A 22,205-nucleotide genomic window follows, 5' to 3' on the forward strand; every position below is an offset into this window, starting at 1 on the left:
CAATTGCCTTTTGTGATACTTGCTGTGATTGGGAGAATTCGTATATTATATAAGTTCTGCGCACTATGTGACTTCTGTTATCTGATGACGTTGCTTTCCCCCCCTTCTTCTTGCTCTTCTCCTCCTTTTGCTTAGATCTAGGAGTTGCAAATCTTGGAGTTACACATCTTGGATCTGGATTCTTTATTTGCTCCCGTGTATTAAACGGGTTCCTTGTACTGTGAACGATCAATGTTGGCATCTTGGATACAGTGTTGAAACATGGGATTCTTTAAGAATGTCGTTGAACCAGCAGGTAAAACAAAACAACTCCTCCACCACCTCACTACATTCCCTCCTTACAAACCCCTCAAACCCAATCCCCAATCATAGCGCAATTGAATACATACTGACAAGATCAAAATGGAAAAGCAATCGCCCTCGCCTTCACAGCCGGCACCATAATCAACCGCCGCCGGACAAAGCTGCACGCCGCGCAGACAACGCACACCACCGTCCGCGATATCGAGACTTTGCCGGAGTACACTTGTTCCGTCGAGAAGAAGACGGATGACGATGTCGTCTCTTCGTCCTCTTCAGTAGGGTCGGCAGACTCGTCGGCGGCTGGGGCTGCTGCGCAGAGGAGGAAGAAGAAGAGAAGAGGGTCAAAGTTGCTCGTGTTTAGGGTCTTGTCGTGGATATGTGCGACGTTTCCGTTCTTGAAGGAGGTTTGGTATTGGTTACTTACATACTGGTTCGTCTTCTTCTTCCCCTCCCCCCTTATACATCCTCACCCTCTTCCCTCACACTCAACACCAACATCTCCATGACCCCATCACAAAATACAAACAAGTACATAAAACTGACAGAAAGTAAACAAACAAACAGGATCTACCAACTCAGCCGCGCCTTTTCCGCACGCATCATCGCCCCCCACCCCCAAATCTACCTCCTCGCCAAGCAGCACGCCCTCCAGCTCCTCTCCATCGAGCACGCCCTCGGCATCGACATCGAGCAGTCCCTCCAGGCCTACATCCTCACCCGGCACCCGGGTCTCATGCCCGTCCTCCGCCAGATCTACCAGTCGCACATCATCGTCGGCGTCGTCTTCATCGTCTACACGTACACCGTCCTGCCCACGCCGCTCTTCCGTCGCATCCGGAGGACCATTGCCATGGACAATCTGATTGCCTTTGTCATCGTCTCGCTATGGCGGTGTTATCCGCCGCGGATGCTGCCCCCGGAATTCGGCTTCGTGGATATCCTGCACGCGTCGAAGCCGGCGTCCGTCTGGACGGACAATAGGTTCCGCCTGACAATTGCTGCGATGCCGAGCCTGCACTTCGGCACGTCGCTCTTCTTCGCGGTGTGCCTTGCCAGGTTCAGCCCGCATGTCTTGGTTCGCGTGCTGGCGCCGCTGTGGCCGCTGGCCATGTTCGTCACGGTCGTCGCCACGGCGAACCACTTCGTGCTGGACCTCGTCGCCGGGGCCGTGGTGCCGCTGCTGGGCTGGCGCTGGAACAGGGCGCTGCTGGTGCTCGAGGGGGTGCAGGACTGGGTGTTTGCGCCCGTGGTCGAGAGGATGGATCCCAAGACTGGGGTGTGGAAGTGATGGGAGATGAAGATGGGTGGCGTGTTAAACTGCGTAGCGAACTTATGCATAGACTTGGTATCCAATCTCAAACAGACATTTAAAGACCACATCACATTTACAATATGTTCAGGGGGCATATATAAGACTTAATGAGACAAATGAGATGGAAGCGGCAACTCTCCCAACTGCGCCGCATTGCTCTCCTCCCACGGATGCTCCCTCTCAAACCCCCTAATCAGCTCCGCATGCCTCTCGCTCCTCGGCGTGATCTTGAACGGAAAAGCCTTTGGCTTCGCAATCAGGCCCGCCTCAAATTCCAGCTTAGGTTCCATCACGTTGCCCTTTTCATCAATCTCCTTGTCAATGTTGAAGACGGCCACGAGAGACGCCAGGTTGAGGAATAGCGAAGAGTCGGCGAGGAATCGCCCCGGACAAATCCGTCTGCCAAAGCCAAAGGCGGCCCATCGCGGGTCGGGCTCGTTTCGCGGCGCGAGGAAGCGCTCGGGGGCGAAGTCGTCCGGATTGGTGTAGACGGAGGCGTCGTGTAAGAAGTCCCAGAGGGCCGGGAGGATGTATGCCCCCTTCGGCAGATCGTAGCCCTTGTAGGTCATGTCTTCCGACAAGGCGTGGGGGACGCCCATTGGGAGGATATAGCACCATCGGAGGGCTTCGGATACCATGGCTTCGACGTAGGGCATCTGTTCTCTGTCGGCGAGGACGGGGAGGCGAGTGCCGCCGGTGACTCTGTCGACTTCCTCTTGGGCCTTTCGTTGGACCTCGGGAAACATGGTCATGGCTAGGATGAAGCTGATGAGGACAGAGACGGTCGTGTCCGCGCCCCCCGCGTACAATGTCGCAGCAGACCACTTGATGGTGTACGCATCCTCCTCGCTCAACTCGCCCTCATCACCAGCATACTCCTGCACAAGCCTCGTCACGTATGACCCCGTGAAGTTGTGCTCGGCCAGCTGCTTCCTGGCAAACTTGTACGGCTCGTTGACGACGGCGCGAATCTCTCTGCCGTACTGCGCCGCCTCGGCCTTGAAGCCCGTACCGGGGAAGCCGTCGGGAAGCCACTTGAGGGCGGGGATGAAGTCGACGAGCCGCGCGAACGGGACGCAGGCGCGGGAGAAGTTGGCCATCATGCGGTCGATCAGGATGACCAGGGGGTCGGGGCCGCGGGGGTTGATGGTGTAGCCGTAGACGATCTTGAGGATGACCGCGCCGGCTTCACTAGAAGGGTGGGGGGAGTCAGTTTTGGTTTGTCGGAAAGGTAAATATGATGAATTACTCACGTCTCGAAGTGCTTGACAATTTTATCACATTCATCCAGCGTCCTCACCAACAGCCGTCCCGCCTCCCGCTCCTGCATCTCGGCATACTTTGTCACCATAGCCTTGGTGCCGATGGCCTTATGCATAGCCTTTCGCTGCGCCGTGAACCTCTTCTCTAGCTGGTACATGTTGGTGAATTTTGCGAAGCCACAGTAGTTTGCAAACGGCATGATGGGGCGGCCGGACGAGACCGCCGACTTCTTCTCTAGGATCTCCTGCGCAGCGTCTTTGTCGGCGATGAAGATCATGGGCTGGCCTAGGAGGGTGACGGAGGCGACTGGGCCATACTTGTCCGTGAGGGACCTCCAGTGGACGTAGTCGGGGACGTCTTTAGGGGGTAGGTTGAGGACGTTGCCGAGGAGAGGGAGGCCTTTTGGCCCGGGAGGGAGGTTGCGCTTGGGTTTGCGGAGGAGCTGGTGGTAGACGAGGTAGCCCACCAGGACGATGAGGACTTGGACGATGAGCGTGCCCGCCATATCCAAGAGATGTGGCTATCAAAGCCAACGAACGGACAGGGTGACGACGTTGAGCGAGAGAAGGCAGCTTGCCTTGAAATTCCGAGGCATGGCAGCACTTATATCGACTTGGGCATCTTATACTTGGTGCCCCATGCCCTCATCGGCTCTTGTCGCCCTGGTTGCCATTTTCAACAGAGCAAGGGCTCCCTGTGGTTGCATGGGACCTTAGTGGCCGCGGACCGTGTCCGGACCAATACCAGCTGCAGACCTGAATCGTGGCCCTGACCTAACTTGCTGATTCACTCATACTGAGGTATAGTCTGTAAACACTGGATATTCTAGGTGGTAGTAATGATTATCTTGGCAGATGTAATGAAGCTGGGAAGCCGCAGCAAAGGCGTTTGTTGCCGCGACTCGGACGAGGCCAGTCAGTAATACTACCATATCCCTAGCCAGTAGTTAGAAAAAGTGTAATATCAGATGTTCATCTCACCCGTCCTGTAACAGATCGCCCGGTTGCAGAAGAGGGGAACGACGAGCCCTTGCCCACCGCATTTCCCGCGATAACAACAGTTACCTTGGAAAAGTGACGAGTCAATATCTCGGTGGAGGCAGAGCTGCAGCTATCCGCAAACGTCACAGCAGAAAACCCAGAGCTCCAAGAAGGGCAAGGACAAACGAGATATCGAACCCTGGATGGTTGGCGCTGAAGTGGAGGAGGGGGATGGAGATGGAGATGTGATTGCAACCGTTGACCCAACGTACCTTTGCAAGTGGGACTCCACATGTCAGGGACTTGTACGCAATCATCGTTTGCGTAATACTAATACTAACCCTCATCCCCGTGGAAGGATGAGTAAGAAGAAGCTGCGAGGCTCAGAAAGCGAGCGACTCATGTTGTCAAGTTCAAGATCTTGACAGGGTTGCTTGGCGTAACCGGGCCGCTCAATCCCGGACTGACGATATGGGACTCGATGGGGGCGCCTGATGGATCATTCCGACTAGTCAGTCCTCTGAGCAGGGATCTTTCATGACAGCTTGTTCGAACTAAGGTTGCAATAACCCACGGGTGTCCATGGGCCGGCCCAAAATTTTGGCCCATGGGCAAGTTTTGGGCGGCTTGGCAGCCCACGGATTACCCGGGCCTAAATTGGCCCAAATTGGGCGGCTTTACAACAAAGGTGCATTGACCACCAGCCCAAATACCCTACATTCTGCCCAAAATCTATATTCATTAAAAAAAAGCTTAATAAAATATATAAAAAAAGAGAAAAAATATTCTTATATAAATTAAGATATAATAACCTTAATTATAATTTTTTTTTAATTTTTTATTTCTTTTAGTAATAAAAGTTATTATTTAGTAGATTTTTAATAGCATACTTAAAGGTATCTCTTGGCATTTGGGCGGCTCCTGCCCACGCTTTTGGGCATGATAAGATAAGAATGGGCGGTTCTTGGCAGACCCACTCACTTTTGGGCTTACCCAATGGGCTGGATAAGCCCATTGGGCCGCCCATGGGACCCATGGGCTGGGTAATTGCAGCCTTAGTTCGAACCAACGGCGGCAACAGGAGCACAAGGCCTCCGCCTTCGAAGGACTCCACGTCCATATCTTCATCCAGACAAAATTAGTTGTGATCGTCCATCACTCGACCAGCAAAGACAAACGGCAAAGAAAGGCAAGGAGAGGCAAATGCATCATCAATGTCATGCACATGCACATATGGCCTGTTCTTGTCCAGCTTTGAGCGAACTCGTTAAGCTGAAGTTGATGATGGTGATGATTATGCTGACTGATGGTTTGGTGAAGAAGGCAGGAGAGGAAGGTGGTCAACTCTCACACGTGACTGCATTACAGTACCAAGTACAAACAGAAGACACCGGCCTCGTCTCGAGATTCAATATGCACATCTATCTAACGCGCTCTTCTCTAAGCGTGATGCTATACGTGATGCTGACTCCTCCATCATCCCTCATTCTTCATCAACTTTGTCAACCCTCACCACAACCTTGCCAAAGTGCTTCCCCCCCTTGACATACTCCAACGCCTCCCTGCCCTCCCCCATCCCAAACACCTTGCACACCACCGGCCGAATCTTCTTATCCTCGTAGAACCTCACCATCTCCTCGAACCGGTCCTTGCCCCCATTAATCAACCCCTTGAGCGTGACATTCTTCCTCAGCGCAAGCACATTCACATTCAACCGATTCCACCCCGCAGCCTCACCCTTACCATCCCCCGCACCTCCCCCTCCATCTCCGCCGCCGCCATCCTCACCACCAGTATCGTCCTCCTTGCCAGACACGTAGCCAATGCAACTGATCGTCCCGCCAAACGCCACGCTCGCGAAGCTCTTGCGCAGCGTCTTGGCGCCGCCCACTTCGAGCACGTAGTCCGCGCCCTTGCCCTCCGTCGCCTCGAGCACCTGATCCTGCCACTCCCAGTACGTGCGGTAGTTGATCGTGTGGTCCGCGCCCAGCTTCTTCGCCTCCTCGAGCTTGTCGTCCGACGACGACGTGATGATTGTCCGGAGGCCGGCCGCCTTGGCAATCTGCAGTCCCGCAATGCTCACTCCCCCCGTCCCCTGCAGCAGCACAGTCTCCTTCTCCTTCTTCTTCTTCTTCTTCTTCTCCTCCTCCTCCTCATCATCATGCTTCTTCCCACCCTGCCCATACAAATCCAGCTCCTGAAACGCCTTCCCGACAGGCCTCATCCAATTCAGCGCCATCCACGCCGTGACCCCCGCAATCGGCAAGCAGCTCGCCTCCTCGTCCGTCAGGTACTCCGGCACGGGGACCAGCGCCCTCGCATCAAAGCACCGAAACTCCGCTAGCACGCCCGGCAAGGGGAATCCTAGCCCGGACTCCAGGTCGACTTGCCGCAGCGCGCCGCGGAGGTGCGTCTGCAGGTAGACGGACATGACGCGGGTGCCGGCGCGGAGGAGCGGGGATGTGGTCTCGAGGACGGTGCCACACATGTCGGAGCAGATGACGACGCCAGAGGGGGAGTCGGAGGGGGTTTGGTGGTGGCTGTATTTGCCCTCGCAGACTGTGTCGACGTTGTCAGAAACAGGATCCAATCAGAAGCGGAGTGAGTGACTCGAGTTCAGAGGGAAAGCATACCCTCGATATCGCGATAGTTGATGCTCACGGCATGAATCTTGACCAGCACCTCTCCGTCCTTGGGAACGGGCATCTCGCCCTCGATCATCTCCAGCTTGTCCACGCCATCCAGCTTGCTCACCCACTGCTTGTTTGTCGGCGCCATGATGACCTCCCAGTCCCGTTCAATCTCTTCCCGTTGCGGAGCTTCTTGCCTTTCAGTATCTGTAGCTTCTGATGCGGGGACCGTAGTCATAGCCCCCTTTCCCCCCTTTCCTTTTCTCGAGAGTCAATGAGAAGCTTCACTTTTATGACTTGATCACTTGATCAAGATGAAAATGGATGTGTCTTATCATCAATACGTGGGAGGAATGATTGGAGAGAGGAAAAGATGAAAATGCTACGATGTCGGAAGAAAGGGCGCTGCTTGTGAGATGTCAAGTCGAACAGCCAGCCAATGACACACCGACGGCAAGACATACGTCACCTCAGCTCTCACATGAAATCACCCAGTCAAGTCAGTGACTGACTGACTCTCCACCGATTTTAGCGGCTCCATCTCGCCAGGAACCGACCGAGTCAGCCAACATGGAACCAGTCGACACCTGAAAACACCACAGCTTCAGGTATGTACAGAATCCCACTATCAAACTCCATGCATCTGCAAGTCACACGACACACATTCGAAACAATCACCACCGCAAGTCTCGTATAACACAAAACAGAAATAAAACTCTTAATGGGACTACCTAATACAGTGACTACACAGGTTGAGGAAATAGAAAAAGAAGTAGAAAAGGAACAAAGATGTACAGAAAACTAAAAACAAGAGACAAAGAACGAAAGTAAAGCCCACGGCAAAGAAAAGAAGACAAAGATTAATTCGCCGCGTTCCTCTCTCGTTCTCCCCTTTTCTTTCCCTTCTTCCACATGAATCCCTGCTGTCCATAGCCCTGTATCAGTTTATGCATTTGTGCCCCCGTCTTCTTCCTGCATCGACTCAACATGTCAGAGTCTGTTCCCAGCAACCACCCCTCCCAGGTTAATAAGTCTTCAGGAATAAGAATAATAAACCATAGATGCATATTTCCAGAAGGAGAAAATGCCCAAGATAAAAAGCATAGCAAGCCCAAATGCTGCCAGAGTAACGCCACAGTGAAAATCAGAAACGTCCCCTTTGAACAGAATCGCCCTGCTCCCTGGTCGCGTGAGGGACTCGCCTCAGCAGCCAGATTCAGGACATATTAATCAACGCAAACAAAATCTCCCCTCAGAAGCTCGTATACCATGCACCAACAAGGGCTTGGGTCTTTTTCCCCCTCCGTTTCCTCTCTACTGCTTGCTCTTCCCACCCACTGCATCGGACCAATAAACACGTCGCTACTCTCGTTTCGGCCTCCCAAGCATGCACAAGAAGCTGGGTCCGTCTCAATTCGTCGTCGTCACGGTCGTATCTGGACGTCAGACATGGGGGTATTAAAGAAGTTTTTTTGTTTCTTTGGTTGGGGTATAGGTAACTGCTCGTCATCGTCGCCGAAGCCACTCCACTCAGTGCTTATGAGATGCGAAGCACGCCGAGGTGGGATTCGCTGCAGCTGTCTAGACGTAAAAGTCGTGAAAATCAATGTCATAATCGTCAAGAATCGGTCGTAGATCTGGTGGAAGGAGTACGCTTGAAGGGTTTGAGGGATGTTCCAGGTTGCGCGCGAGGAACCGCGTCGTCGTGTTGTCGTAACGGTTGCCCATTTGTCGAACGAAACTTTTTTTTGTATCCTGATCCTGTTTTCCACATTCTCATCGGGGTGGCATCATCATCATCATCGAAAAATTCCAGCTACGGGCGGCGGATGCCAGTCCTTGACGAGCATCGGGGGATTTCCAGCGATTGGAGACCTTGCACCGGGTGCTTGACCAGAGCCAAAAACCCTCCGTCGTCTTGGAAATCAATATTACAATTCGTAAAAAGCAATGGGTTGAGAGCAAGGGCGAGGAATGCGACGCAGGAACCTGGTCTAGCCCCTCCAAAAGCAGTCCATCAGCTCTCCCAGCGAGAGAGGCGCAGAGCACACACCACGTGAGAGAGTAGGTGAACGCATATCGAGGCTTTAGTGGTATCTCGAAGCGTTAGTGGAGCTGGTGCCGACGCGAGCTCCGTTGTCCGAGGAATCTGGCAATCACGTTAGTTTGTATAATGGAAAATGGTCATCAAGCCTTCGACATACCACTACCGCGCTGCATGTGGCCGTTTGCCCGAGTACGGCCAAAACCATTGGACGCCTCCCATTCCGGGTTCCGCGGCTGCCTCTCAGGGATGTTCTTGACCCCGTTTCCGTTTGCGCTGGGCCGCTGGCTGCCAATAGCCCCAGGGGTGTTACGCGCCTGAGACTGCAGCGAGCTCGCTTCAAACGGGGACAGGCTCAATCCGCTGAGGCCGCTGACGAGACCGTTGTCGTTCTTCCCCGGAGTGCTGGGGTTGCCGCTCTGCGACTGGCTCCCGTTGCTGAGGTAGTCGCCAAACCGGGCCGTGGAGGTCGGGGCAATGCTGCTCAAGCCGCTGCCGGGAGCAAGATAGCTCGATGACGCCTGAGAAGGGCTAGGGGTGAATGAGCGGAGGTCGGCAAAGCTCTTGGCCGCACGCAGGTTGTTGGGGATTCCGCCTCCGTCTGGGCTGCCGGGAAGCTCGAGCGTGGGCCCGTGTCGACCAACAAGGTGGCCATAGGTGCTGCTGGATGTGCGAGACTCCCGGTCGGCGGCAAAGTCGAACGTGGCGGCCCGGCTCAGGCCACGCTTGTGCACATCGAGGCTGCTGGCAGGCGGCGTCTGGAGGTTCGCCGTGGGCGAGGGCTGCTGTCGCTTGAGCACCGTCAGCTGTCGCGAGTCGGCCTCGCCGATGGACTGGTGCTCGAGGCCCATGTGGTGGGCGAGGATGTGAATGCATCGTCGGTGCTCAGGGGCAATTCCGGGAGGGAAGACGAGGATTTCCCGGCTGTCGTCCCTTCGGAACATGGCAAGCTCGGTGTAAAACTCGAGCGTCTGGGGGTCATTCATATCGATGTCGCCTACATAAAGTATCATTAGCATGTTCGCAACAGCATTTCTCCCGTGAGGTCAAAACCTACCAAGAAGAGAAGACGTAGGAGGGCCAGCGGCAGCGCTGGCGGTGCGCGGCTGGGCCTGAGACATGCCGCCCAGAGACTGGATCGAGCTCTGGTTGTGCAGCAACGGGGCGCGGTGCTGCTCCTCGAGCTGTCCTCGGCGCTCCCTCTTCTCCCTCTCAATGCGCTCACGTTCCGCCTCGGGCAACATCTTCTTGTACTCGACGCGCAGTTTCCGGCCATGGACATCCATTCCATTCATCGCATCAATGACAAGGCGAGTATCGTCAGCGGACTGGAAGTTGGCAAAAGCGAGTCCTCGGAAAACACCATTGTCAAAGTGGTAGTTGAAAGCGTAGGGCTGGGGAAGGTGCATCTCCAGCATGATGGAAGCAAGCGTCTCCTTCCGGACAGCAAAGGGGATGTTCTTGATCACAATGGCCGTGGGAATGAGCTGGTCGGCATCGTTGCCGGCAGACTGGAGGCTGTTGGGAGACGGGTGGGATCCGGGGCCATCGACACGGAGGCCACCGTTGGCCATGGCTGCGGCGCCGAGGCCGTTGGAGTAGGACTGAAGGTTAGGCATGCCCATTCCGCCATGCTCGGTCCAATTCTGCATCTTTTCAGTCAGCACAAACGCCGTTGCCCCCGGCAGCGGTTCGAGGATATACATACAGTTGGCAAAGCTGCTCGCCGGTTGACGCTTCGCTGCCTTCCCGGGCCATGCACGGCGCCGCCAACGGTGGCCACGCCGGAAGCGTTGTAACTCCACGACTGGTTGTTATCCATCATGTAGGTAGGCATGCTGCCAGCGCCGACAGTGTCCATGGCTCGGTTGCCGTAGCTGCTGGCCAGTCTATCGGTAGAATAGAGGGCGTTCGAGGGGAGGGGCGCATCGAAGGGCCGTTGGGTCTGTCGGGGCATGGTGAGGCCGGAAGGGAAGTTGGCGTAGTTCTGTCTCGAGGAGCTGGGCGACCGGTTAGGCGCCGAGCCGTAGTCAAGGTAGCTCATATCGTGAGGCTGCTGAGCCATGTCGCAATATCCCACAAATGGCGGTGATTACTCTTGCGACGCGAAACGCCTCCCAGGACAACCAAAAAAAGGGTGAATGCGGATGGAGATGCGCAATAAAAGGGGTGGAGAAGGAACACGTAATCGACGGCGATGACGATGTTCTAGTCCAGCACTGGAAGGTTGTACTCAGGAACGCGATAGAGACGGACGGGTTATGGCAACATAGATGATGCACTTGGTCGGTTCGTTCAGTCGTGACGGTCGTAATCGGGTGTCGGCGAGAACTTCAAGCCAACCCAGCAAAAGAGCAGTCGTGCCGATTGCAGAGCAAAGCTAGCTGGCGAGCTGTATGCCAGCCAGAGTAGGGAGCGAGGTGTCGTAGGAAGGGATCCTGGAATCCACGGTGCTTGGTGAAGCGCTAGCTCTCTATGTCCTTTTTTTCCTTCTCTTTTCTCTTGTCCTCTTTCTTCTTCACTGAAACACCGCGTCAGGGCAGATCGAGACAGGGTCGCCAAGTTGGGGCCCAAGCAAGTCTTTCCAAGAAGCTGCGTGTAGGCGTGGCCTGCAGAGTCGGGCGCGCGTTGGACTCTGGTCGGAACCCGACAGACGACGAAGCCGGCAGGATGCGCGAGAGTTTAGGGCGGAGCTCTGCACAAAACGGTCCAAAGCGTCAGTCGGCACCACCCGCGTCCACACAATGGCAAACTGTCGCTGGTCCAGAGGGCGTATGGCAGCTCCCGCACGCGGCTCTAATCAAGCGGTTGGATCGCGGACAGGCGGAGCGGCTCAGGGCAGGACAGGAGAGGGCGAGCGGGAGGAGAGGCGATGAGGGTGAAGTGAGGGAAGAAGAGTTACAGCCTCCGAGGTTGGCGAAGAGGGAGAGACGGGTTGAAGACAGGCTAAGGGAAGAAAAATTCCACGGCAGAGCATAATAACCTACTAGGGGAGAAGCCTCTTGGGCGCCCCACTGGCGTCGACCTGGCCAGGGTACAAGTTAGATGATAGGGGCTGCCACCGCGAGGGAGGTAGCACCGCTTTGGTGCATACGCGCCAGGGCAGGGCCAATCACGCTGCGCAGAGCCCCTATTCGTGCAATTTGCAGGTGCTGTACCAACGGTATCCAATGCCTCCTTGCTGCGCCTGAGCCCTGCTGAGCTGGTGCCGTTCAGTTTACCATCAGCACCACAGCATCGTGATCCGATTCTCTCTCTCTCTTTCTTCACTTATCTTGTGTCTTGTCGTAGGCATTTCCCTTATCGTCTCATATTTGCCTCCTTTCACTGCATGATTGCACAAACCTGCCGTCCTGTTTTGTCCCCGTCTCACGCGGATCCTCTGCCGTCTCGTCTGTGCTGTCTCTGCCCAGCTCGGCCAAACTCAACGGCTGCTGGGTACCCGAACATGCACTTACACCAGGATCAGATATGCACTTGACGAAATCGATCAGCGTAACGGATCTACCTTGCCAGCCGGTGCACAGCAGCGGGGTAGCAGAGGTACCGGCATTCTGTCTCTACCTTCAAGTTACAGGCATTCTCGCTTATGCTCCGATTGCAGTCCCATCAATCTCATTTAGCTCTCTTTATTTCCTCCGCCCCCTGAGCGGCCATCGTTCTAGAAAATTGGAAGCCTGCCCCTATTTGCCGCGGTTGTTTTATTATTACCATCAGATATGTATTTGCTGCGAAATGACCCGGGCGCTCCATTCAATACCTATCGCATTGCGCCTGATATTGACACGGAGTCTTCAGATGGAGCTGAGGAGAGACGACATGAGTAGGTACATGTATGCATGAGCACTGTGTGTGTGCGCCACGACCACAACTGTGGCTTCCAGCTTGTACCGTGTGCGTTTCTACTGTGAAATCCGGTGATGGCATCTGCATGGATCTCTGTGCGGGAGGTTCAGCAGGTAGTTCAGCTACAGGCGGCCAGGGGTCTGTCAGGCGTCGGAGCGCTCGTAGAGGACAGCCAACGTCGTGGCTTTGTTTACTCGTTCAGCTCTGTTATTCAACATGACCCTTTTGATGCTCGGCTTGCCATCGTTTGCATCATCTGGCCTGCCCTGCTTCTGGCGTGTTCAACTGTTGCTACAATCGTATGCGGGCATGCATCATCGCGGTAGGACACGTACAAAAGTCTTGCGTACTGTAGGCTTTATGTAGTATTCAAGACAGACACGCGCACATGTCGCCTCCTTGCCTGGCCCATACATGGCCCATATGCAGGCGCAAGGGTGCTTCATTTGGGGGTTCAGATGCAACCGCACACAACGTCCAGTAGGAGTCGAGGCCACGCATCTCCGGGCATCACGCCGGCCTTGTTTCCCAGAATATCTCCTCCACGGCAGGGAGAATCTCTCCGCTTGATCAGCGTCCGCTGCACGCCACATGCACGCACGAAACGCAGGCAGAGAAGATGGGAATGACACCTCAGTTGTACCTCGTATGGCCGTGGATCATCGTCTCTCCTCCGCATGCATGAGCGCTCCCAGCTTGGCCAGATCCTTGCAGCAAACAGCTCCCACTGCAGGAGAACATCTCACACTGCAGTAGAACATCTCACTGAAGAGTCCCCCCTTTGATCCCTTTCGATCGTGATCCAATTCGTGCTCTTGTTATCCTTCCCTTTTCACGGAAACTACCTTCTTGGAGGGCGTCTCCCGTGCAGCGGACCTTTGCGCCACGTTGTCGCCCATCAAATTTCGGGATCGTCGAAACGTCCTCGCTCTAGCGGCATCTGGCATGGTCTGCCTCTGGGCCCTGAAACACGATGGATGAGTGTAATCAGACGCGCCCGGCACCGAAAGGGGGGAGACTCAGTGCAGGAGACGGCAGTTGGACAGTGAGCGGACGAGCCCCTACAGCACTCTACCAAGAGTAGGTGTCAAGGAAGTTGGCTGGAGTCCGCCCTCCTACTACGACTACGATTCATCATCGCCCATCCCAGCCAGTCGCACGAGATGGCCAATATTGCCGCTTCCTTTTGCCTTTTTGTGTGCGCCAACAGCATACGGTGGCAACAAGTAACGACAAGCCCTGACCTGGTCGTCTTAGCAGGTATATTTATGCTTTGGAGCAACGGGACGGCGTGGCGCTTCACTAGATCCCGGCTTTTGGCTCCCTCTCCCACGATGGTCTGAGATGCACAGCATCACGAGGCGCAGCAGCTCACTGAGAGTCTGCGAAGTGGGTGCATCGAATATTGAATATCACGACTGGTCTTCCGCCAAGAGTCTGGAAATCGCTGGTCGTCCAATCTCTGCGCTCTCAGGTCCGTCATTTCCAGAAGCCTTCCTCCAATCTCACCCCCTTAATCACTCTCCGTCTCCTCTCAACTGAACCTCTACTATTTCCAAGGTACTAACTCTGACAGCTTGAACAAAATATGGATCTCTGATGTGCCCACACCAGCGATCAGGGTTGCCGTAGCGAATCGGAATCGTAGCTGGCCGAATCGGCAGGGATCCGACAGCTCGTCTCGTTGCTTTTTTGGCGCACTTCGCTCAAGTCAGACGACAGCCTCCGTTGCTCAGCCGCTTGTTGCTGCAAGCAAAAGAAGCGCACTCAAATTCGCTTGCAGAGTCACGCGGGTGCCTCCTCTGCGTTCTCTTGAGCCCACGAGAACCAAGACAGACCAGGTGAGCGAACGGCCCCCAAAATGCGCTGGAAACTGGTCTTAACGTCCGTCTTGTCATGAGGAGGAGAAATGCAACTATCAGATGTTGCTCGTCGCACTGTATACGCTGTACCTGGCTTCTCCGTCCGCGAGCCCCTCATTCTACCTGTAATTTTCCTTCCTTTTTTCCCCTTCTTTTCTTCTTGTTCGTCTGTCTGCCGTGATACAAACTCACTTCAGCCCCCCTTTCAGCGCTTCAGTTGAGCCCTCCTTGATCTTGCCGAGTGTACGGTGCCAATCTCGTCGTTTTTCATTCCCAGGCCGGCTTTTGTTTATACTGGAATACATGGCAACGTTCCGTATTCGAGACTCCGGACCCTGCATCCTCCAGCCATTTGTTCTCTTCATTCTAGAAGATAACTGAAAAGCTACCGTCTACTGAGCTCTAGACAGTATAATGTAAAGACGCTTTGCTCTTGTTGTTTTGTTATTATTCGATGTAAATGAAAAGGGCAACCGGACGTGGTCATCCGTGCAAAAGGGGGAGTCTGTCTGAGACAGCACGACCATCTCTGCAGGCTGTTGGAGACGTTGCCAGGCCAGATACACGCAGCCAGAGGCAAGGTTTTGTTGTCGCAACGTGGGATTGCCTCCAGCTTTTGGGTCACTACGTTACGTTTCCCCTTACCTCCCTACCGAGGTAGAAAACCGGCAGCCAAGTTAACAAAGAACAAGGCTCTGGTCTAGTACCTAGCTACCTTATGTCAACAACGCAGCATCATCATCCTCTACCTTCACATTGTATCGTGGTAGATAGTGCTTCGTATACATTCACATAGCCAGCTCCTCCGTTTAACGATGTCCAACCTCTATGGCTAAAACTCACTGCAGGACGCTCAAACCCACACTCCCACCCTGTCCCAGCCAGCCATTGGTTGGCCTTCAGCCTGGCTCCTCTCTTGTACCTGCAGCAACCTGCATGTTTGCGGTGGCTTAGTTGGCTCGGCTCACTGGTGGGCTATGGAGAGCCTTCTGCATGTGCCGAAGCTGTTGTGGCTTCGGGACGGCTTTTGGGGAGTACAGACGGGCATCCGGCATGTGGCTACGGAGTATGATGTTTCAGCCAACATGGCCCCTTGTTTCCATGGCCTTCCTGCTGTGGCTGTTTACACGACTTTGTACTATATTTGGGGTTAAACTCCGTGAGAGTACAATGTTGGGCCCTTCTTTTCTCTTTCTCTCTCTCCTTTTCTTTTCTTATCTTTATAGGTGTCAAACTGTATCACTCCTGATACGAAGCCATCGTGATGCCTGGATTTTTTCCACCCCGAAAGCGCTTCGATGGTGGTATGTATACATATACGTGCAGGGTAGACTCAGATAGGACAAAAGGGTTGGCAAACTATCTAATACCCTATATATCCAGAAACCCTCGAGTCTCGACGACAAAATGGCCAAATCACTGAGATCTAGTAGAGATTCGCGTTCTGAATATGGTGGCAGTAACCACAAACGTGCAGTTGTGATCCCCGGACGGACACAATACTTCTGTATCCGCACTTTGCAGTCGATCCAAATAACCTTTTGAGCAAGGGATACATCAAATACGAAGCAACAAGGGTCAAATCTGGGTGTCAAGACCTGGATCATCTCAAAACATACGGATTACGCAGTAGCTTAACCCTCAGTATGCAGGTCATGTCCTGGCAGCACAGTATGTAGTGTGCAATGCCGAGCATTGTCAGAAGTATCAAAGCTCTTCGAAACACCATCACAAGGTCCTTTCAATCAGACTGTGCCATCCATGGTACATGGGGAACGTCCACTTGACCAACTCTGCAAAACAAGGATGCGGGGTCTTTGAACCTTGACGTCATTACGAGCAAGGTCCAAAGGCGCTGGATATATCAGCAGAAAAGGTTGTCTGTCTAACACCTCGACAGCAGACTGCTCGGATCGTGGAAGGACAGAGGACAGTTTGCATCTGTGCTGTATATGGGCATCTCATATTGTAGCCGAGCAATTGCATGGTAAGTAAGACGTAAACGCTAACCGCCGATCTTCATTAGATATGTGATACATGTTCCAGTACCTAGTTGTCCCAACAATTCTTCGTTTCAAACGCATTTACCTACAGTACGTCAATGGAGGTTGGTCGCACAGGGCAATATTAATAATCGCCGTCAGGCTGCCAGTTGTTGGACATCGTTCCATCTACCAGTGCGCATCGGGTCCAGAGTCCGCAGTTTCGTGAGCCAGACCTGCAGGTCCCCATTGTTGCCATTGCTTTGTTGTAGCCTTTCCAGGGCCACCGTGTACTCCGAAAGAGCCTCGTAAATCCACTTGACGTCGTCGTAGTCCTCCAGCAGGTCTTTGATCTCCTCAATTTCCTGCTTTAGATAGGCAACCCTTTCGTCAACGGTCAAGTTTGGTGTGATGCTTGGCCTATCCCCATCTCCCACGATTTGTGATACCAGGAACTGGTGATAGTACCATAAGCTTTGATCTTCCGGACCAACATTCAAAGCATCTCGCACGAGGTTCAGCTCCTGGGTGAGGAACTCCGCCCGAGCCTTGTCGTCGGCACCTCGTTGCTCTAGAACCTTTGGAATGAGCTGGCTCCGGTTGTGCCACGCAGAAAAGTTGGATAAGCTCTGTCGTATCATCTTGGTCGTGTACGCAAACTCGTCCTCGGCCATGCTCTTGCCGTCGAGCTCGGAGCTCTCCAGCTTCGCTACCACAAGCCTCCGATAACCCCAGGCGTGGAAGTTGCGCTGGTCCTTGTTCAGCATCTTGGAGACCAGGCCCAGCTCTGTCTCCCAGATCTTGCGCGCGAGTGGAAGCGGCAGTCGCTGAATGGCCTGTGATAGTAGCCATTGGCGGAAATTCCAGATCCAGTAGCATTTGGGGAACTCCATGAGCAGCGGCATGGTAAAGGCGATTTCCGTCTGCAGCACCTCACCGTCCGTTTCCTGGTTCTTGGCCTCTGATGTCTCTGGTGCCTCGCCGTGGGCGTCTGATGTGGTTTGATGCGCTGCTCCGGAGAGCCGACACGCCAGCAGACAGCGGCGACGGACGTTCCATATGGTGTAGTACTCGGGATTTTGGCGGAGCAGCTTGGTCGTCAGATCAAAGAGCTCCAAGTTGTAGGCTCCAGCCGCCACTTGGGCGCGTATCTGGTTTTCGAGGTGGCGATACTTTGCAATCTTTTCAAGGTCTTGCTGGCGCTGCTCTTCGGTGCGTATTCGGGTGCTGCGGGTGACGCCGTGCTGTCGTTGTAGCCTTGCCGGTTAGCAGCCATCTCGAGAGAACAGTGGCATGTGACAGGACCACGTCGTGTTTCGGGACAGCCTTACGCTTGCCATGATGCAGTTGTGATTCTCTTCTTGGTAAGGAGTATTTTTAGCCTGTATATGTTGGAGGACGTCTAAAGAGATTATACGCAGCAGGCTACCGCGAGGAATGAAGACTGACTTCTGGCCTAGGAGGTGGGATGATGAAGCTCTCCCAGATGCGTGAGGCTGCGAGTAACAAGTACAAAGTACCGATTCGTGGCGCTAACATGGTTCGTGCGCTGCACTTGAAGTGACGTCTGGCTAAGGTAGCTAAGCCGAATACGGCACTCTACCGTACCTTACCTAAGTATGCTTTGATGTACTCCGTACATACAGCGGATAGCCACGGATGATCTGTTTGCTGCATCTGTTCAATCAAGCTTGTTCCTGGTCTCTTCGGAGAGTCTCACGAATGTATCTGCTGCAGGAGTCGATCTTTCTGCTGAAGAAGACAGAAGTACTAGGTATATACATAAAGCACTGCCTGCGGCATTCGTTGCAGCTGCTGACCTAAGTCAAGTCTGGTGGCTTGAGCTCTCGCAGTCGGCAAATAGCCGGGCCTTAGCCATGCACGCGCCACAGCCCGCAGCCACAGCGGGACAATGTCAACTCTAGTCGCCGAGTTAGAAACGCTTTAATCATGCAGACGATGAACTCCAAACTCACCAAGGCTCACGATGGTCGCTCACGCTGGCAACTCGCATGAGCCCAGATGGGACAGTTGAGCGTCTTGTCATGACCCTATTCTTCTCATTTTCTACCTTTCCCACCGCCATGGGGTAGCCCAAGGCATTGGCACCGCTGCTCTGCTGGCAGCCCGGCAGCTTGGTCAGTATATCCTCACGCCATCTGTCGCCATCGGCAGTGGCTCCTCTGCTCTGGCGATGCCTCCACGATGATTCACTGAGTCCGTCTCCTCGAGGCCACCTCAGCCGTCATCGTTCAGCATCCTCTCCAGGGTTTTGGCTGCGTTGGTCCTCGCCTGACGGCCAGCACTTGCTCTGCCTGCCACCATCTCCAGCTCGCCTGCGATGCGCCAGTGGCGGCCAGCCTTCGGATATACTGCGGCTCTTTTTGCCTCGGGCATACCAAGCATCCCTCACACTAAGAGCAGCACCACGCCGAGACACTCGACCCGACCGGACACTGAGGTGGCTCGACCGGACGCGCAGGCAAACAGGCAGCACTCGGGTCCCCCTAGCCACTGGATTTTCGGGGAGGCTGGGGGTTGTGCTGGAGCTCATTCCGCCGCATTACAGTGAGGTGAGGTGAGGCCAGCAGCACCGCAGAAGGCTGGCTGTTCCTTGCAGCGGGCCTCGCCCACGCCCAAGACCAGCACCAAGACCAAGGCGGAAAAAAAAACATGACAACGACTGGACTGCCCGCTTGCGTCGATTTGCTGCCAGCATTAATAAATTTCTGCCACCACGCCCGCGCCCTCGACCAAACATCCCACCTCCCGACTGCATCATCACCACCTCCGCACGCGCATCAGCCTCCGCTCCCGCTCGTCGCCTCTCGCAATCCATTTCGACGCATCCGCACCCGCATCTCACATCACCGTCCCGCATCACTACCACAGCAACGACGCAATGGCTGGAGGCAAGGGCAAGTCTTCTGGAGGAAAGAGCTCCGGCGGTAAGACGAGCGCCGAGGGAAACAAGAAGCAGCAGAGCCACTCGGCCAGAGCTGGTCTTCAGGTGAGTCTACGGTGCTCGACAGCCCCGGCAGCTTGTTGTTTGTGCTTTTCGCCGTCCCGGCCTGGATTCTCTCGCCTTGCTTGATGCCCAAACCGATTTGCGCGCATGCACGCCCGCCTGCACATCCTGCGAGTCCCGCTTTAGCTTCCAACCTCCCCGCGATGGCATTGTCGGACGAGTTTTCAGCCGGACGCGTTCGTCAGTCGCTCGTCGCCGCTTCTACGACCTGGCATGGCAATGCAGAGGCGTGCTGCTGATGGATCTCGCAAGATCCAGGCCGCGCAATTGTGTCACCGTGCGGAACTCGACGGTTTGCGAGCTTGGTTGCCTAGTCGCGTTGCTGGGCGCAGGGAGGGGAGAGAACTTTTCTCACTCAACTTCCGAGAGTCACATCATCCGACGGGGTCTCTTTTTCAAGCTGCTGAGTTGTCTCAACTAAAACATAAAGTGTCACTAACCACCGTCTTCTTCCGGCGCATATAGTTTCCCTGCGGTCGTGTCAAGCGTTTCCTCAAGCAAAACACCCAGAACAAGATGCGAGTCGGCGCCAAAGCTGCCGTCTACGTCACAGCTGTCCTCGAGTATCTGACTGCCGAGGTGCTGGAACTGGCAGGCGTAAGTTGTCCCTTGTCAGCCCCTCTCAGCCAATGCTAACGGCCACGCAGAACGCAGCCAAGGACCTCAAGGTCAAGCGCATTACCCCTCGCCACCTCCAGCTGGCCATCCGTGGTGACGAAGAGCTCGATACGCTGATCCGCGCTACCATCGCCTTCGGTGGTGTGCTGCCTCACATCAACCGCGCCCTCCTCCTCAAGGTCGAGCAGAAGAAGAAGGCCAAGGCTCTGGAGGCGTAAACGCCTTCGATTTACCTCTCTCCTCTCCCGCGCACGAATCGCTCTCGCTCTTTTTAATGCCTTTGAATACCTTTTGTTCGGATCCCGGGGTCCTTGTTGGGGATGAGCTGGGGAATGCGGATACGGAAGTTTTTATTATCTGATTTTTCCTGCAGAGACTTCCAAACCTGTCAATGGGCATGGGACCGGGCGCGGTTTGGACAGCTGTGCAGGCTCTGGACACACGGCCGCGAAGGACAAGAGGCTGACAGATGGACTACACCGTCGTCCTTCTGCCTCTAGTCGATCTTGTTGCCTGCCGCGCGAGCCATGTACAACAGTTGATTTGTTTGGTTTCTTTGATTGACGGTGCTCGACGATGTTTGGAGATGGACGGTTATGCAGTTATTGGTGACGAAAACAGCTCAATGGGCGGCTGACGTTTGGCAAAGATTATCTTGGGGTTATCTAAAACAAAAAAGGAGAAAAAAAGGACATGACGCGTTTTCTTATCGTGTGCATCGATTGTCGCTACCGGTTCGTGAGGCTCTTTGTGGATATAGTGGCGCTGCCCAGTGTCGACCAAAACAGCAAGACAACAGCAGAGGTCGGTGAAGCAAGGCTCCCACATACGAGGATTTTCGAAGAGAACGGATTTTGAGGAAATGGCATCTTGGGACGAGGCTGCTACCGAACGACGATGGCCTAGCGATGGATGTCTCTTTGGGCAGATCGGGAGTTAGCATACCTTATATGTGATTCATGCACTGCCAAGTAGTTTCGTACGCTTTTTTCATTCCTAGAGCACCACCATTCTTGACTGTCACCAATTACCCGTAGAGCTCTAAACACGGACATGTATATCTTGTAATTCCATGTGAACCCAAGTTCCAAATGCTGGCCTTATGAATATATACAACTTGACTTGGACTTGAAATGTCCCAGCAACAAGGTTCATCGACGACATGATATCCTACCCTGGACCAAATGGATGGAAGAGGAGAATGATCGAGTAGCTTGGTCAGAACACTAATAGTTAGACTACAGCAACGGAAAGACAGACTTCAAACGAACCGCTCATTCAAACTAATGATCAACCTCGACAGATGGCAACACCCTCGACACATTTCAGGGAGCCGAAATCTGTAGACCACCATATCTACAGTCGTACCTCTTCCCTCTCGACGATGTAAAGTGTCTTCACCATCCTCCACCGGTGTGTGTACCCAAGTAATATCCCGTAGATTCTACCTGGGCCACTAGATGTCGAGACAATCGAGATCGAAGTGCTGTCCAAGTTTGACATGAAGGTGTGCACACAGCGTCAAAGGCAAATCATGCCCTGTCGTTGCTATTCATACAGCGTCTATGCTTGTATGGCTACCATTATGTACTGGCTGCTAGTGACAAATCAAGGTCAGGAGTGAAAGCAACCCGAGACCCAGGACCAATAACAGCATTAACCAGGCAGACGAGGTACGCTGGTGCTATTGCTGATGAGTCTTTCCACTCCGAAGGCAGCCTCAAGGTCCTCCTGGAGATGTACCTGGGGCACGAAATGCTCCCTCCAGAGGTCTCATGCAGAGCTCACGGCAATGGCGAGCAGGGGAAAGATGGTGGCACTCAGCTCTAACTGGCTGGGCGTTGCACCCAAGTCCCACGGGCAATCACCGAGTCCGTCCGGGGATGCCTTCGACGTGAGTGACAGTGAAACAGCCAATCCCCCTGTCTCGGTCACTAGAAAGAGAGCTCTGTATCAACGAATAGGATTCCAAAAACCAAACCTATCCACCACAAATCGTTTCCTCATGCTACCTCATCAAATGCCTGGATCTTGCATCCCGATAATGAGACCCGCGAGACTTGATGAGATGCTTTGTGACATGATGATACCACAGACGTGCTTGTGCGTCCCCTGTTATGAAGTGGTATATGATAGCCTGACTGAGTAGAGTCATTCGAATCTCGTTCAAGACACCAACCATAGCCCTTGTAAATCGTGGCCTTGCCCTCATCAGGTAGTACGACGTGTAGCGCTCCCTCGACTATTTGAGCAGCTTTGGCATCGAGTCTGCTATGATTCTCACTAAATCTTGCCCGCTGTTCATCATCAGGTAGCGTATAAACGCCGATACCATTT

General features: G+C 54.1%; 6 protein-coding genes across 6 annotated transcripts; 2 read left to right on the forward strand and 4 right to left on the reverse strand.

The window, feature by feature from the left end:
• Window positions 1–261: 261 nt before the first annotated feature.
• Window positions 262–1,591, forward strand: BBK36DRAFT_143812 (hypothetical protein; the record flags this gene model as incomplete). Its single annotated transcript, XM_024897506.1, has 4 exons — window positions 262–295; window positions 412–520; window positions 665–733; window positions 868–1,591. The coding sequence occupies 4 exons, from the start codon at window positions 262–264 to the stop codon at window positions 1,589–1,591; spliced, it is 936 nt and encodes a 311-aa protein (XP_024747016.1).
• Window positions 1,592–1,719: 128 nt separating this feature from the next.
• Window positions 1,720–3,155, reverse strand: BBK36DRAFT_1125262 (cytochrome P450; the record flags this gene model as incomplete). Its single annotated transcript, XM_024891260.1, has 2 exons — window positions 1,720–2,806; window positions 2,869–3,155. 2 exons carry the CDS (start codon window positions 3,153–3,155, stop codon window positions 1,720–1,722), a joined length of 1,374 nt encoding a protein of 457 aa, XP_024747017.1.
• Window positions 3,156–5,341: 2,186 nt separating this feature from the next.
• Window positions 5,342–6,636, reverse strand: BBK36DRAFT_1125220 (NAD(P)-binding protein; the record flags this gene model as incomplete). The annotated part of the gene is made up of 3 exons (XM_024891257.1): window positions 5,342–5,613; window positions 5,650–6,417; window positions 6,492–6,636. 3 exons carry the CDS (start codon window positions 6,634–6,636, stop codon window positions 5,342–5,344), a joined length of 1,185 nt encoding a protein of 394 aa, XP_024747018.1.
• A 1,939-nt stretch (window positions 6,637–8,575) lies between these two features.
• Window positions 8,576–10,597, reverse strand: BBK36DRAFT_1171172 (hypothetical protein; the record flags this gene model as incomplete). Its single annotated transcript, XM_024895541.1, has 4 exons — window positions 8,576–8,637; window positions 8,693–9,529; window positions 9,590–10,178; window positions 10,241–10,597. 4 exons carry the CDS (start codon window positions 10,595–10,597, stop codon window positions 8,576–8,578), a joined length of 1,845 nt encoding a protein of 614 aa, XP_024747019.1.
• Window positions 10,598–16,380: 5,783 nt separating this feature from the next.
• BBK36DRAFT_1143415 (protein prenylyltransferase) lies at window positions 16,381–17,562 on the reverse strand (the record flags this gene model as incomplete). Its single annotated transcript, XM_024893590.1, has 2 exons — window positions 16,381–17,466; window positions 17,554–17,562. 2 exons carry the CDS (start codon window positions 17,560–17,562, stop codon window positions 16,381–16,383), a joined length of 1,095 nt encoding a protein of 364 aa, XP_024747020.1.
• A 1,548-nt stretch (window positions 17,563–19,110) lies between these two features.
• Window positions 19,111–20,094, forward strand: BBK36DRAFT_1180100 (histone-fold-containing protein). The gene is made up of 3 exons (XM_024896199.1): window positions 19,111–19,232; window positions 19,716–19,847; window positions 19,898–20,094. The coding sequence occupies exons 1-3, from the start codon at window positions 19,125–19,127 to the stop codon at window positions 20,084–20,086; spliced, it is 429 nt and encodes a 142-aa protein (XP_024747021.1). The 5' UTR covers window positions 19,111–19,124; the 3' UTR covers window positions 20,087–20,094.
• Window positions 20,095–22,205: the final 2,111 nt, after the last annotated feature.

Source organism: Trichoderma citrinoviride (assembly GCF_003025115.1).
Source record: "Trichoderma citrinoviride strain TUCIM 6016 unplaced genomic scaffold BBK36scaffold_12, whole genome shotgun sequence".
In the NCBI taxonomy this organism is placed as follows: Eukaryota; Fungi; Ascomycota; class Sordariomycetes; order Hypocreales; family Hypocreaceae; genus Trichoderma; species Trichoderma citrinoviride.